This window comes from Apodemus sylvaticus, chromosome 3 (genome assembly GCF_947179515.1).
Source record: "Apodemus sylvaticus chromosome 3, mApoSyl1.1, whole genome shotgun sequence".
NCBI classification, from domain to species: domain Eukaryota; kingdom Metazoa; phylum Chordata; class Mammalia; order Rodentia; family Muridae; genus Apodemus; species Apodemus sylvaticus.
In genome coordinates, this window is record NC_067474.1 from 125,105,041 (window position 1) to 125,122,091 (window position 17,051).

Below are 17,051 nucleotides of genomic sequence, written 5' to 3' on the forward strand. Positions count from 1 at the left end.
TGTCTTTTTTTTTATATACACTGGAATGCACACATGTGCAAGCACACATGGCAACTAGCTGTAGTAATGATGTATTAATTCAATTGTAAAATCATTATACAATATATGTATATGTCATCACATGTACAGCTTGAATGTGTACATTTTTTGTCAGTGATGCTTAAACATCACCAATGATTAGTCATATAGCAAGATGCTGTTCTTGCCCTGTCTACCCACCCATAGCAGTGTGCTAGACCTGCTGTCATGACCAGCAGATCCTGGGAGGTGAGTTAGGCAGAATAGACCTCATGCAGCTGTGCACATCACAAAGTGATATGTGTGTGTTAATTTATATTACAACACACATACATAAATGTTATGCTATAGTACCAAGTTTTGAAGATTTGCCTATTGGAATATGGGTGTTTAACTGATGTGAACCATCTCCAGAAGCTTTTTACCTTCCCAAACTAGAATTGTATACTTGTTTAGCAACAAACCTTTCTTTTCCTTCCCACAGTCCCCAGCAACTACCATTCTGTTAGTCCATGAATTCTACTATTTTTGTTAGGTACCTCATGTACATTGACTTGGGTATACATACAGTATTTGTCTTGTGTCTGTGAGTGACTGATTATTTTACTTGGTATAATGTTTTCACAGCCTGTACGAGTTATAACAGGACAGATTTTTATTATTTTCTTAAGGGCAAATAGTATTTTACTTACTGTATGTACATACTATATTGTATGTGTTGATTCATTCACTGATGAGAATTTTAGTCACTTTACCTTTTGTTGCTGTGAATAGTGTGACTGAACATGGGTGTGCACATATCTCTTTCATATTGCTTTCAGTTCCTTGGCTATCTATCTCAAGTAGGATTGCTGTTTTCCTCCAAATACTTTAAAGTGAATGACTCATAGCTATGGCAGCGTATTATGTCACTTTTGAGAAAGAAAAAAGTTTTACTTTACTCAGCATTTGTGAACATCGTGCTGGCAGCTGGATGGACTTCTTTAGAAGCTCTCATTGATTATAAGTGATAATGCTAGCATGGGGAGAAGATTCTCATAAGAATACTGTTTTTAGGACATAATTTATCTACTAGAAGAATATGATTCTACCTTGTTACAAACTGTGGTATTAGTGCCCAGACAGTTTAGGTTAATAACTAAAAAAATGTTGGCTAGATTGATGCTAGATTGTATGTAAGGAGTCAGTATAAATGAAAGAAAAAACATTTTTGTTATGTTGGAAGAATAAACATAATGGCAAGATGGGAATTGTGGATGCTGAAATACTAGTGGCCCATGGGTTAAGTATCTGTTACCTAGGTAATTTGAAAATAGTTTGTGACATAATGTGTAGAAACAACTTGAACAAAAATGCAATGATTTCTGTATTCCCAATATTTTCTACATATGGAAAAAAGTGGATAGTTGATGAAACAATGCTAATATTGCAATAATTATTCCTCTCTTTTACAAGTTTTCCAAACATGGAACTTGTAAGAGTTATACTATTAATTTAATCTGCTTATAATACATATTGTTTCATAGAAATACATTTATCATTTTTATTTTCAAATGGGGTTTAGAATCCTTTCTTATCTGTGTACAAATTGTATTCTTGAAATGTATTAGTTTTAGTATTTTGTTGCATTTATATATAATCAGTCTGGCACCTTTTAAAATCTCAAATTATAATTGAATCATTTGAATATAAAGTAGATGTGTGTGAATGGGGAGGTAGCAAGCAAAAATTATCAGAAGTATGAAGAAAGACTTACAGATTTAAAAGAACACTTGAAGAACCAGGCTATTAGGGAAGCCAAGGAACAATTGGTTCAACAGTTGACTTAAAAAAAAAAAAAAAGACCTTTAGAGTAGTTTTGTTAGAAGAACATAGTTTCAGTTGGTCAATATCAAGTTGACTTTATTCAAGGTCCATACTTCTTGAAGACCCTGATTGGTCCATGTGGGGCCATTGTTATGTGACATAGTCCTCCCCTCGCCCCCTCCCCCACGATACTGTATTTTATTATGATAAAGTAGAAGCACTTAACAGAAGATGCTTATCATTAAAGGAACATTCAGTATTTTGTTTACATAAATATTTCAAGGTATATTTACTTTCTTTTATGGTATTATTCATTCTACTAGTTAAATTACCTATTTTGTTAAATCCTTTTTTTTTTTTTTCATTGCAGGCAGCTATCAATGGTGTAATACCCCAGGAAAATGGCATTCTACAAAGGTAGGTTATAAAACATATAATGATTTGATGACAGTTTATCAGAATGAAGAAGAAAAAGTTACAATTTTTTGGTTTGTCTTTATGAAATAAGATTTTTTTTTTATTTTATGTGTATGAGTGTTTGCTTGCATGTATGTAAGTGCAGCATTTGCATTCAGTGCCAGCAGAGTCAGGCCTGAAGTCAACATTGATACCCTGGAACTGGAACTGAAGATTCAGGTGGTTGTAAGTTATCATGTGACTGCTGGGAACCAAATCCAAGTCCTCTGCACTGCAGCCACTTCAATGTCTAAGCCATCTATTATTGCTAACTCTTGGGTTCATCTTTATTGACTTTTGGTCAATAATACAGGCATTATTCTTTTGTATCCTTGTTAATTAGTTCTCTAGTGTAGGTAATTCTGTAAAGTTTCTAATACCCACCCCCTTTCTTTTTTGGAGCAAAGTCTCATATATGCCCATCTTGCCTAGAGCTGCCTATGAAGCTATATCTGGCCTTAAATTATACTTTCTCCTGCTTCATCTCCCAAGTGCTGGTGTGACAGACATGGGGATTCTTATTTTAACTATAAAATCTATTTATTTTTTGCTAGTTGGATAATAACAACTTTTCAAGTGATTTGATGATTTTTAAATTTTAAAGAAAACCTTCCAAGTCATCCTCATAAGTCATAAGATGGAAGGAACTGGAAAGAAGACATGGCTCCATAGCTGCAGAGTATGATTTCCTCTGACAGGTCAGGCTTTTGCTCCAAGCTGCCTACAGGTCATTCCCCTTTCCTAGTTGGCTTCTAACTCAGGACAGCCTGTAACAATTTCAGTAACTCTTTACTAATAACAACACATCTCAGAACACAGGAATAGTACTGTGCATGAAATAGCCACTGGTAATCTGTGGATTGGTTTTATTGCCTCTGTGTCTTTGTTACAGGTAAAATTGAAAGATGATTTTAAAAGAGAATTATAATGTTTTAAAATATACTTAAAAAAAGAAGTGGGCGATTTTTCTCTTCTTCTTAAAGTGGGATTAAAATAACTCAGTATAAAGTCACAGGAGATAAAAGCAGTTTTTCTTCCAAGCATAGTTTAATTTTTTGATATTTGCCTCCTCTATTTTCTCAGTTCAGACTCTTGGTTTGAGTTTTTGTGGCTGGGACTTCTAAGTCACAAAAGCATGATTTGCTGAGTGCAGATGAGGCAAACAGAAGTATTGGGCTAGGAATAGTTGTGGAGAGAGAAAGAAAAGTGCTGTTTAATAGCATGAAAAAATTCAACCTGAATGTAAAATTGTATTATACTTGGTAGGAAACTGTATTTAGGATGGCAGCAAAAATCTGTTTGATGCCTATGCAATTCTTAATGATTAATGGAAAGCTATTTTCCAACTCCCCCTTAAAAATTTGTCACATGTTTGATCCAGTAAATAGGCTGATAGCCAAAGTCTGTAATAGCAGCTTTTTGTTGTTTTTGGTTGGAAGCTAACATTCAGTTTGCTGTATTGAAGCTTTTTCCAGAAAAGCAAATCAGATAATTACAGGAACTTCCTTCATGCTCACTTTTATAAACTTGGTTTAGAAAGTTTTAGACTACTAAATAACACTCCAATTTCATTTTGAATAAATGCTGTCACCGAATTTTGTGCTATTGTATCCTTTGGGAGTTTTAGTGGCTTCTGAAGACACATTGGACGTATGTTACATTTCATAGCATTTGCTATGGTAACTGTAGAAATTTCTTTTTCCCTGGAAACATTCCATCTCGTTACAAATGATGGTTTTTGGATGTTTTTTTCTTTTAATGATGAGAAATTTACTATCCTCTAGTAAATACTGTAGCATTTAGGGTCTCAATTTGATAAGAGTGACTTTTTTTTTTTAAATTAGCTTTCTTTTTTTTTTTTTTAAATGAGGAATGAAAATGCTTGTATAAGAAAAAAAGTTGTTTCTATTTTCTTCCTATTTTTTTAGTTTTAAAATCACTGTGGATTTTTGTATCTGAAAATGGCTCTGTGTGTCTGCTGACAAAGGAAAATAGAAGAGGCCTTCTTGTACTTTTTCATAGGGTTATCACTAAAAGCAGAAGACTCAGTGCTAGATGTGTATGTGATCATCTAAGGGTTTTGTAAGTAATTTAAATTAAATGTAGTTTATATAGAATCAGTTCTTGGTTTATACTTTAATAGAAGAGCAGGATCAAATACTTTAGAAATATGTATTTCTTTGTATCTCAGCTTTAAAATATCCCAATGAAAATAACTTACAGGAGAAAGGTCTTATTTTAGGTTACAATTCTAGGTTATAGTCTTATCATAACAATGAAGTGAAGGCAGCAGAAACTTGAAACAGCTAATCACATTATATCTGTCATCCAAAGCAGGGAGAGATAAGTCCATTCATGCTTGCTGTTCACTTGCTTTATCCACTCTGATACATAGTCTAGGACCCAACCCACAAAATGTGCTGTCCACTTTTAGGCTGGATCTTCTCACATCAGCTAATATAATCAAGACAGTCCCTTATAGGCATGCCTATAGGCCAACCTGATCTAGATAGTCTTGTATTGAGTATCTTTGCCCAGGTAATTCTAGATTGTGTTAAGTTTATAATTAAAAATAACCATCATATTATCTATCCTATTTATACATATTGAAAACTGTATATTATAAAATACTGTCATGAGATATAGAAGTTTTAATAGTAGATGGTTGCTGAGCAGTGTTAGATGTGTTGATACATAGTTATCTTGAAGTTATAAAACTTTTTGGGGTTTATTCTTGGAACCCTCATAGTACAAAGAGAGGAGCAGCTCCCACAGTTTGTCTACTGACCTTTATATGATCATTGTTGGATATACTTTGGTGTGCGTGTTGTGTGTGTGCACGTTCCTCTCCCAAAACAAACAAACAAACACACACAAACAAGTATGATTTTAAAAGTTACAAAGGGCAATTAACATTTCTTTATCCCTCTGGCCCCCCACCCCCACCCCTTGTGCTTTGAGATATTTTCCTTTAGGTAAGAAAGTTGTAATATTACAGTAATTATTTTAGGTAGATATTAATAAAGACAGACACTATTATCCCCGATTTATAGGTAAGGATAAAAAGGCACAAAGTGACTTGATGTAGATGGTGCAGCATGATGCTGATATAGGAGAGCCTTCTGGTCAGCATGTCTCTTGTCCTTCGTTCCAGGACTGTTGCATTACGTAACATTGAGCTACCTACCACTGACTTAGGCAAGTGTAGATGTATCCGTTCATCTACTTAGAAGCAAACATCAAGTTTGTATATGTGTATTGGATATCTTTAATAGTTTCTTGATTGGAAATACTTTGCAGCACCTAAAACAAATATTTTAAGAGGTAGTTTTTTATAAGGAAATATTTGATTACAGTAATGGAGAACAGATGTTATGTTAAGCTTTATAAGTTAATAGTGTAACTTTACTTATTTACTAAGTGGGTGGTATTTATCAATTACTTGTTTTATGACCTAGAAAAGTATGTAGTATATTCATTGCTTTATTGTTTAGCATATTGACACCTAGAAAAGACAAGATTTATTTTTGAAACTTGAGCATTATTATACTTTTAGAATATATAATGCTATACCATCAATGTGTAAGTGCTCGGGCATTCTGGTTTAGTAAAATGTCCATTTAAAAAACCTGAATTGATTTACAAATCTGTCTTGAAAATAGATGTGGTTTTATTAGAGGTGTACCCAATACTTTGCCTTGGAATGAACTTTTTGAAGTTCAAATAATAAATAAATGCAGAATTCCTGTTAACTTTGCCTTTTTCTCACTACCTCCTGGAGCCCGAGTGCTTTGTAGAGAAAGATGAGCACTCTGCTGGTTGAACTTTAGACCTAAAATAAATTTCTTTATAGTTATTCCTCTCCTTATCAATGTCTCTAAAAAATGATGCTTCTTATTTTAACTATATCTCTATATATTCAATAGTACTGTAACACAATGATTGATATAGTTGTGAACAGTAGAATGCTTGGGAAAGTTTCTCCCCCAAGAACACATTAATAAAATGCTTTTTTTTGGATCAGTGTGACAAATATATTGTGACTGGTCCTATCTAATTCCTGTTGTGCTGTTGTTTAAAAACAGGAGTTAAAAAGAAAGTCCAACTTTCACAATTTCTGGCTCAAAAACACATATTCAATTCTTTTGGAAGGCAACAATGGTTCTTATTTCTTTTGTATACAGAAGGCTGAATTTTCATGCCAATTATTAAAACAAACAAACAAACAAACAAACAAACAAACAAAACCAGTTGAAACTATGATGGAGTTGAAACTAGAAAATATAATTAACTTTTTATCCTTTTATGACTAAGGTGTCTCTTTGCTTACACTCCATCCTTCTTCATTATGTAACATTGCCCTCTCTTTTTCACCTGTCTAAATTCTTTGATTTTATCTACACTCTTCCACCTTTTTCCAGTACCTTAATTTTATTAATTAATTTTTGAGACAGAGATTCCTCTGTCTAGTTCTTTGGCTTGCTCTGTAGATTAAACTGGTCTCAAACTCAGAGATCCACCTACTTCTGCCTCTAGATTGCTGGGATTACAGTCATGTGCCTTTACTGTCTGGCTCTTTTTTGTTTTTTTGTTTTTTTTTTTTTTTTTTTTTTAATAATTTTTGATTAGAAAAGTATAGTGGAGGAAGTCAAATGATAGTTTAATCATTTCTTAAAAAAATATTTATTTAATGTGTATGAGTGTTCTGCCCCCAGAGAGGGCATTAAATCCCATTATGGATGGTTGTGAACCCCCATGTGGGAATTAAACTCAGGACCTCTGGAAGAACAGTCAGTGCTCTTAACCATTGAGTAACCTTTTCAGCACTAGGTTAATTTTTTTTCTTTTTTAAAGAATTATTTATTTTATGTATATGAGTATACTGTAGCTGTCTTCAGACACACCAGAAGAGGTCATCAAATCCCATTACAGAGTATTGTGAGCCACCATGTGGTTGTTGGGAATTGAATTCAGGACTCTGAAAGAGCAGTCAGTGCTCTTAACCACTGAGTCACCTCTCCAGCCCCATTAATGATTTTATAAATGAAAAATATTTTATTTTTGAGGCATATTTATTAAGGATTAATAGCCAAAAAACCAGGCATGCAATTTTAGTCATGTAAAATTGAAGGAATTTCATGTAGGGATTCAATTATAAGGTGTGGAGAAAATTAAAAGAGCGAACAGTAGATCCTAAGACAAAATAGATAAAGTGATTATCTATCACACACACACACACACACACACACACACACACACACACACAAACACACACATGGGCATATCTTAGGTTTTTGTTGTTGTTGTTGTGAAGAGACACTGTGACCACAGCAACTCTTATAAAGAAAAACATTTAATTGGGGCTGGCTTAAAGTTTCAGGGGTGTAGTCTGTTACTGTTGTGCTGGGAAGTATAGCAGGCATGCAGTCAGATTGGTGCTGTAGGAGTTGAGAGTTCTACGTCTTGATCTGGAGGCAGCAGGAGACTATATCTCACCGAGCCTGGGTTTAAGCATCTGAGACCTCAAAGCCCACTCCCACAGTGACATACTTCTTCCAACAAGGCCTCACCTTCTACAACAAGACCACCCTCCTAATAGTGCCATTCCCTATGGGTCAAGCCTTCAAACATAAAAGTATATGGTGGCTATATATAATCAAACCACCACCACAACTGGGAATCCACTTAAAGGTGGAAGAAAAGAACTGACTCCACAAAATATCTGCTGACCTCCACACACAGGCACTGTTGCATGCGTGTGCCTACACAAACACATGTACACTGTGATGGCTAATATTATTGCCAACTTGATACCTAGAAAGCAAGCCTCTGGACATAGGTTTGATTGTCTGCATTGAAATTAGCCTCTGATAATTTCTTTAGGGGGTTATCTTGATCATGTTAATTGATTTGAGAGGGTCCGGTCTTAAAGTGGACAGTACTGTTTCCTAGAAAGATAATTCTGAGCTCTCTAAGAGTAGAGAAGGCGAGCTGAGCAAAGGAATGCATGCAGTAATTTACTGCTTCTGTTCTGGATTTATAGATGTGGTAGGATAGTTCCTCAACCTCTTGCTGCCTTCCCCTCTCTCTTGTGATAGCCTAGAACTTGCTTACTTTAAGAGCTAAAGTAAGTCCTTTCTCCCCTACATTGTGATTGTCAGGGTTATTTTAATACAGCAGCAGCAAAGAAACTAACACACACACACACACACACACACACACACACACACACACACACACTTTAAAAATTAAGAACAAATGCACAAAAAAACTTATATTAATGAATGATATTAAAATAAAGTGCATATTGTTGTTGTTTGATATGTCTGTTTCTGGTAGGTTCTTATTGATAGGGTTAATGTTCATGCTGAAAGATTAAAGTGTGTGTGTGTATTTCTGTGTGCATGCACATATGCACATGTATGTATATGTGTTTTTGCTACAAAAGTTCTGCTATACAACTGTAGTTGATACTATTAGTTTTTTTTCTATTTAGTTTATGTTTCTTATCTTCAGCCATCTAGTCATTAATATTTTTAACCTGGTATGACATGACAAACCTTCATTTTGAAAAATCAGTATCCTTAATGTATCTGTCTTTTACTAGTTGTAAATTTCCAGTAATTCTTAACTATACGTGGACTCTAAAGTCCTTTGGGGGTACAAAGCCCATTGTATAGCAATAACCCAAGGATTTTTTTCCTTTGTAATCAATATAAACTCTAGTTAATACCTCTCCATTGCTGGTGATTTGGTGTCAACTGACATTCTGAATTTCCAACTCAGCAGAAGTATTGTGACAACTTTATATCCTCGAGATCTACAATCTCTGAATTTCTATAGTCAGATGCCATAAACAAATGTAAATTTATCAGTCATGGTCAAAGGAACTACTACTACCACTGTCCAATTCTCACTTCATTAATTTTTGGCATTTTGATAAATATCACTGTATTTTGGTCACTAATGTAAAGGACCAAATGTAAAGAAGGATCCTTCAGTGTTGAGGTTGTATCTTGTAACCTGTGTTAACTAAATGTTTGAAATCACTGTTCTTTTAAGCTAATTAAGAGCAGGCAAACACATCATACATAAGCCCATTGATGCAGTTCTTTTGCTGTGGACATCAGTTCCTTAGTCATACTGTATGTGGGAAACATTTATAAACATTTATGTACTGCAGTATCATTGAGGTTAGAGACGATAATTCATAGCCTAGTCTTTTTCATTAAAGATAGATATTACCCATTGCTAATCAGCTATAAGATTCTTGTGTATTGTGGCCTTAATATTAGTCTCCTATATTTTAGTTCAGCTTTTGCTATCCTCGTGCCTTCTCTTCTTGACATGAGCATATTAGTAACTACAGACAGAGAGTAGAATTATTAACCATTGTCTTGGCATTGTATTAAGAACATTTTCTTCATAGAGAACATTCACCTCAGAAACACATACTTTCATGTTCAAAGATCTATTTCCATAGCTGTTCTCAGTCTTTGTTGCTCACTTCTTCATATTATTTCCAAATCTTGACAAAATATCAATGTCATATTGCTCCTGATTCATTTTTTATTAGAAAAGTATAGTGGAGGGAGCCACACCTTCTACTGTAATGCTGTAGTCTCCCAGATCAACTTCTTCATGATGGGATGCCTTCTGTCTCTGCTCCTTTTCTTTTAATGAGAGTATAGTGTTGTAGCTGTCTGGTTTTGTTTGTCTCTAGACTATCTTGTAAAGCTAGTTTTTCTCCTTCCAATCTACATATTTTCTTTCCCTGTTAATTAGTCCCTGTTAATAATTAGTTGATGGGAAATGCAAGGGCCTGCAGGCTCTTGGGTTGCTTTATAGTGTTGGACTCTAGAAATCTCAAAGATGGAAGCACTGTGATTTTCCCCCCACCCCTCAAATAATGTGATTAAACCGAGGACCTTTTACATGACACATCACTTGCTCATGCTCATCCTTCATCTTGTAGTTCAAGATCTCCAGCACCTGTGTGCCAAATAAAAGCACGTGAGCTACCTGCAGCTCTGCTCTTTAGGCCATTCCTCCTGCATTGTTACCAATGCAGTGTTGGTCTATATAATGTCTGGGTTACTAGGAGCTCTTCAGACCAACTTCTTAGGACAATGAGTGGGATAACTGATGTAAAATTTAAGAAATCAAAGTACAGGTACTGTGTATTCTATATTTGTCATGGTGCTTTGCAAATCAATCATAGAGAATAGAAATGTGTAACAATCATTTGTTAATAACTGTAGGATGTCTGCAAGTTACACATATACTCACTCATTTTTTTTTTTTTAATCTTGAGGATCATTTTAATCTTGGGGACTTGTAAGAGAAAAACAGCAGGGTAGGTAAGCAAGCTGACCAGAGTTCAGTAATGGAAAGAGGAAAAAGAGAAAGATATACTTTTTGTAATGAAGGTTGCCAAGTGGTTTACCTACCCTTTTCACTTGGTAGAAGCAGGAAGGGAACTTCAGAGATTAAAAAAAAGAAAGCTCAGAGCTATCTCCACACAGTTATGTATATACAGTAACCATAGCATACTTGTTTCTTTCATTATTTGAGCCTCTTCTAATACGCTTGGCAGATTTGGACATCACCCTCACTCTGTGCAGTTTTTTGAGAACAGGTTTTGTTTGTTTTTTGCTTGTTTGTTTTAATTATCTTTAATCTGTTTTTACAATTATTCCCCTCCTGGTCTGCCCTCCAACAGTTCCTCATCTCATTCCTCTTCCTCCTCCTCCTCCTCCTCCTCCTCCTCCTCCTCCTCCTCCTCCTCCTCCTCCTCCTCCTCCTCCTCCCTCCTCCTCCTCCTCCTCCTCCTCCTCCTCCTCCTCCTCCTCCTCCTTCTCCAAGAGAATGTCCCAACCCCCTCCACCCTGCCAGGCCTCAAGTCTACTCCCTGGGGCTTCAAGTCTCTAGGTAGGTGCATCTTCTCTCACTGAGGCCAGATCAGGTAGTCTTATGCTGTATATGTGTTGGGGGCCTCAAACCAGCTAGTGTGTGCTGCCTGGTTGGTGGCTCCGTGTCTGAGAGATCTCAGGAGTCCAGGTTAGTTGAGACTGCTGGTCTTCCTTTGGGGTTACCCTTCTCCACAACTTCTTCCAGCCTTTCCCTAATTCAACTACAGGGGTCCCCAGCTTCTGTCAATTGATTGGATGCTAATATCTGTATCTGACTCTTTCAGCTGCTTATTGGGCCTCTCTAAGGATAGCCATGCTAGACTCCTGTCTATAGACTCATTAATAGTGTCAGGCCTTGCACCACCGCTTGAGCTGGATCCTAATTTGGGCCTGTCACTGGACCTCCTTTCTCTCAGGCTCTTCTCCATTTTTGACCCTGCAGTTCCTTCAGACAGGGACAATTCTGGGTCACAGCTTTTGAATGTGGGATGGCAACCCCATCCCTCCACTTGATGCGCTATCCCTTCACTGGAGATGGACTCCCCAAGTTCCCCCTCCCCACTGTAGAGCACTTCACCCAAGGTCCCTCCCTTTGAGTCCTGAGAGTCTTTCACCTCCCAGGTCTTACCTCCCAAGACATTCTACAGGGTCCCCCACCTCCTACCTCCAGAGACTGCCTGTTTCCATTCATTCTGCTGGCCCTCAGGGCTTCATTCCTGATTCTCACCCGCCGCCCCTCAATACCTGATTATGTTCCTCTTTTCCCCTCCCTGTCCCCTTTCCCACCCAGGTACCTCCCTCCCTCTGTCCCTTGAGAGAACATTTTTTTTTCTTCCTAATCTGTGAGCAGACTTAGAAGTACTCTCAGTTGGTCAAATTGTATTTTTCCTTATGAAAATAATTTGGGTTAAACATATTGTTGTTAGGATTTCCACCTCTAGGATTTTACTGATAATTTTCAAAGTTACAGTTGCTTTGTATATAAAGAAGCTCTCAGTTAAAACTCTTTATTATGTGTAGATCTGATTTTAGAGGCAACAAGAAATGTTAAGGGTATGTGTTGGAAATAGGACTTCCTTTTGAAGATTACTAACCTAAGGAAGAAACATAAGAGTTTCTAAGCAGTCAGAAGTTATTTGGTCTTTTTAGTAGTGGGAGTATGAGCATAAAAGGATCAGAGATTTCAGAGTTTAAGTTTCTTTCATATGAGTCCACCCTCTATCTATTCTATGTTTTGGGATCTCATTCCTTCTAAAATAGTACTGTAACTTTCACAAGAGACTTAGAAAGTATGTATGTTCAACTTCCTCTGTAATTCTGCAGTCTCCCAGATCAGTTGGACCCATTCTCAGCAAGGTCACACTTGTTAGTAGAAAAAATTCTAAAAATTTCTAAAAGACCATCCTCAAAACTTTGTATTTTTACACTAGTAACTGGGCTTGCTATTTCCTCTAACTGCATTAGTCAGAAGAAGATCTAAGACATCACAGTTATTATCATTATCCCCTCAAGAGTTACTCATTCACTTAGTCACTTTAAGTGCTTAGTTTTTGTTAAGAAAGCAAAGATTGAACATAGTGAAATTGTTTACCTAAGTGCCAAAGATAAAGGAGTGTGTGTCTGTGGGTAATCTCTAGATTAAACTGAGTAGATTTTGTACACATAGGGAAAAGAATCCCCTCTTTTATGAGAGAGAGAGAGAGAGAGAGAGAGAGAGAGAGAGAGAGAGAGAGAGAGAGAGAGAGAGAGAACATATGTGAGTTAGATTGTTGTAGTAAGTTAGATTTAGTAGTAAGTAAAATCTTCTTTGATAGCTTGTTTTTTCTTAACAAAACTCTTCTACTCTTCTTTTAAAACAAGCAGTGAGAATAAAAGAGAAAATTTAAAGAAGTTTGAAAATAGTGTTTGTGATGGAAGTAGCAAGTCAAATATCAAATACTGAGTAATTGAGAGTGACTGGAAAGTACACTTAGTGTTTTTAAAAAGTAAGCATGTGTCCCTGTCCAGAGGACAACTTAGAGGACTTAGTTCAGTTCTCTCCTGTTATATGTGTTCTTGGGATGGAAATCAGGTCATCAGGTCTCAGGCAACAGCCCTTACCCACTGAGCCATCTTACCAGCCTGAGACACTTTATAATTCTCATTTTGACATTTGACTAATATGGTAGCATAAGGCAAAAATCTAATTGTAAATGATATAATAGTATTAGAATAGAAAATCGAGGATGATAGGGATAATCATACGGCCATTAGCCATTGTTAAAGTATGTTAAAAGAAAGAGAACTTGGCTTTACCACAAGTGTATCAGATTGATAGGAATAACATGCAAGGCAATGGAGATGATCCTTGAAAATGCTGTATAAAGAATTAGAGATAATTTTTTCTTTCTATCAACATTTTAGTGACTTTGGAGGTGAGACCATGCCAGGACCCACATTTGATCCAACAAGTCACCCTGCTCCAGCTCCAACTCCCTCTTCTTCAGCGTTTCGACCTGTAATGCCATCCAGGCAGATTGTAGAAAGGCAGCCTCGAATGCTAGACTTCAGAGTTGAATACAGAGACAGAAATGTTGACGTGGTACTTGAAGACAGCTGTACTGTTGGTAAGAATTTTACCCTCATAAAGCCTTCATAAGTGAATAATTCTTTCGGCAAATTCCAAGTGAATGGAATTCTTTTCCTTTTGAGTTGACTATCAACAAGAAGGGAAAGACATTGAACAGGATACTTTCTCATACAGGTTATTTTGCTTTTAATTTGAATATACATTGTGATATTAAGGTAAGTTCAAGAGTAATTGTTGGTGAACTGTTTTAATGTCTTTCATTGTTGCTGTTATTTTTGTGTGCTTTTGCCAGTACAAAATATTTACTCTAAGGTACTGCACATACTTGACAAGCCCTTGACCGCCGAGCCACATTCACAGTTCTGTGTACTGTTTTAGGATTGCTGTAACTAAACACCTAGGAGCGTCAAAAAATACTGGAATTTAATGAGTTCACTATATACCAACTCTGCAAGTAAAGCATACCCATACTGTTCCACCTGTTTCATACTGTTGTGTCTGTTTTGTGCTGCTACAAAAGGCTACATAAACATGAGTAAGTTTAAACATTAAAATTAATTTTCTTAAATTTCTGCGGGGAAGTCTAAAGATTAAGGCACTGAATCACAGTTTGGTGATACCTTCTATCTGCTTCTAGGATAGAATTGATGCTATATTCCCTGGAGGGGATGAGTACCATAGCCTTACGTGACAGAAGGTTGGAAGGGCAAAAGGAATGGATTTCTTTGCTGAACACTTTAATAATAACCTCTTTCTTTCACAGAAGTGGGACCCTTGCTGCTTAAATTACTCCTTAAAAGCTCTGCTTCTTGATACTGCCTTTTAAGATTTTTATTTTTGTGAGAATTTCATCCATGAGTAGTTTGTTTATGTCATTTTTACCCTCCTTAATTTTTCTCATGCTCGCTCTATGCTCTGTTCTTAACCTCCATGGATGTAGTAATTTGAATGCTTTAAAAGTGAATCATAAATATCAGTTCATTCATAAGGTTTTCCTTATGAGGGAATGAGTGGCTGCAGGTAAAGAAGCTAGGAGTGTGTGCATGCTTGATAAATTAGCTACCCAGAGTAGGACATTTAAAATAGACATACTACATTTTCTGACTTACAATATAATTGTTATAGAATGTCTTACTGTTTTCAGGGATTGAATAAATGTTAATTTCTTTGTAGAAAAATGATGCTCAATAAGATAATGCTTTTGTTGTTTTTGTTGTTTTTTTATTACCTGGTAGATGGAACAAGATGAAAAAAGTAAGGCTAAATTCGGTCAAGAAAGTTATACCAGAGCGACACCTAGTGGTAGCTGCATTGGTTACTGGTTTATTTCTTCAGTTTAAAACCTAAAACCTGAGTTTCCTAATTTTGAATAATTTAAAGTCATTTTAAAGGACTTGTCTTTTTATAAAGTACTTCCTGTATAAAATAATGTGCTATTCTGAGGGCAGGGATTTTAATGTATTAGTGCATCCAAGATCTAGTAATGGATTTTATGCCAGTTATTTGTTTAGTAAAGTTTTTTTCTATTAGTGCTGTGAACAAGCTTGAGTTTTCTAGATCCATTTAGCATGTTGAGCTTTTTGTTTCTCCTGCCCACATTCTTTTAATCTACTTTTAAAAAGCTATGTTTAATATATTGAATATCATTTTAGTTTAAAAGAATGAGCGTGAAAATATAAACATTTAAAGCATTTTCCACATGCAATTTCACCCTGAATCTTTTGTTTTTTAAAACTAGTTTTGTCTAGAATCTCTGAACTTCATTGTTTGTCTTTCTTATTAGATATTTACTTTATTTACATTTCAGATGGTATCCCCTTTCAGAGTTACCCCTTGGAAAATCCCCTATCCCATCCCCTGTCCCCCTGCTTACCCCCCCCCCCCCCCCAATTTCCTGACTTGCTTTCCCCTATTCTAGGGAATCGAGCCTTCACAGCACCTATGCTCTTTCCGCTCACTGATAATCTGCAATGGTCATCTTCTGCTACATATGCAACTGGAGCTATGGGTCCCTCCACCCTACTCTTTGGGTGGTGGTTTAGCCCCTGGGAGCTCTGGGAGTACTGGTTGGTACAATGTTATTGTTCTGCCTGCAGGGCTACAAACCTCTTTAGCTCCTTGGGTCCTTTCTCTAGCTGCTCCATTGGGGTCCCTATGTTCATTCTATTGTTTTGCTGTGAGCCATGGGTATTTTGATCCACTTTCCAATAAGGATCAAAGTATCTACACTTTGGTCTTCCTTCTTGAGCTTCATGTGGTCTATGAGTTGTATCTTGGGTATTCTGAGCTTTTGGGTTAATATCCACTTATTTGTGAGTGCATACTGTATGTGTTCTTTTGTGATTGGGTTACTTCACTCAGGATGATGTTTTCTAGCTCCATTTATTTGCCTAAGAATTTCATGAATTCATTGTTTTTAATAGCTGAAGTAGTACCCAATTTTCTATATCCATTCTTCTGTTGAGGGACACCTGGGTTCTTTCTGGCTTCTGGCTATTATAAATAAGGTTGCTATGAACATAGTGGAGCATGTGTCCTTATTACATGTTGGAGCATCTTCTGAGTATATGCCCAGGAGTGGTATAGCTGGGTCATCAGGTAGTACTGTGTCTAATTTTCTGAAGAACTGCCAAACTAATTTCCAGAGTGGTTTTACTAGCTTGCAATCCTACCAGCAATGGAGGAGTGTTCCTCTTCCTTCACATCTTCTCCAGCATTTGCTGTTACCAGAGTTTTTGATCCTGGTCATTCTGACTGGTGTGAGGTAGAATCTCAGGGTTGCTTTGATTTGCATTTCCCTGATGATTAAGGATGTTGAACATTTCTTTAGTTGTTTCTCAGCCATTCAGTATTCCTCAGTTGAGGATTCTTTGTTTAGTTCTGTACCTCATTTTTTAATGGGTTATTTTAATAGGATTATTTGGTTCTTTTAATGGGGTTATTTTTTTTAATGGGGTTATTTTAATAGGATTATTTGGTTCTCTGGAGTCTAACTTCTTGAGTTCTTTGTATATATTAGTTATTAGCCCTCTATCGGATGTAGGATGGTAAAGATCTTTTCCCATTCTGTTGGTTACCATTCTGTCCTATTGACAGTATCCTTTGCCTTACAGAAGCTTTGCAATTTTATGAGGTCCCATTTGTCAATTCTTGATCTTAGAGCATAAGCTATTGGTGGTCTATTCAGGAAAATTTCCCCTGTGCCCATGTGTTCCAGGTTCTCCACTTTCTCTTTTATTAGAGTCAGTGTATCTGGTTTTACGTGGAGGGCCTTTATCCACTTGGACTTG

At 36.3% G+C, this 17,051-nt stretch overlaps 1 protein-coding gene across 1 annotated transcript in view; it reads left to right on the forward strand.

Annotated features, from left to right (window-relative positions):
• Faf1 (Fas associated factor 1) overlaps positions 1–17,051 on the forward strand; it is a 301,749-nt gene that overhangs the window by 50,618 nt on the left and 234,080 nt on the right. The window contains exons 3-4 of the mRNA XM_052176992.1: positions 2,195–2,241; positions 13,596–13,798. Of these exons, the coding sequence (XP_052032952.1) occupies positions 2,195–2,241; positions 13,596–13,798 (250 nt within the window). The remainder of the gene's footprint in view (positions 1–2,194; positions 2,242–13,595; positions 13,799–17,051) is intronic.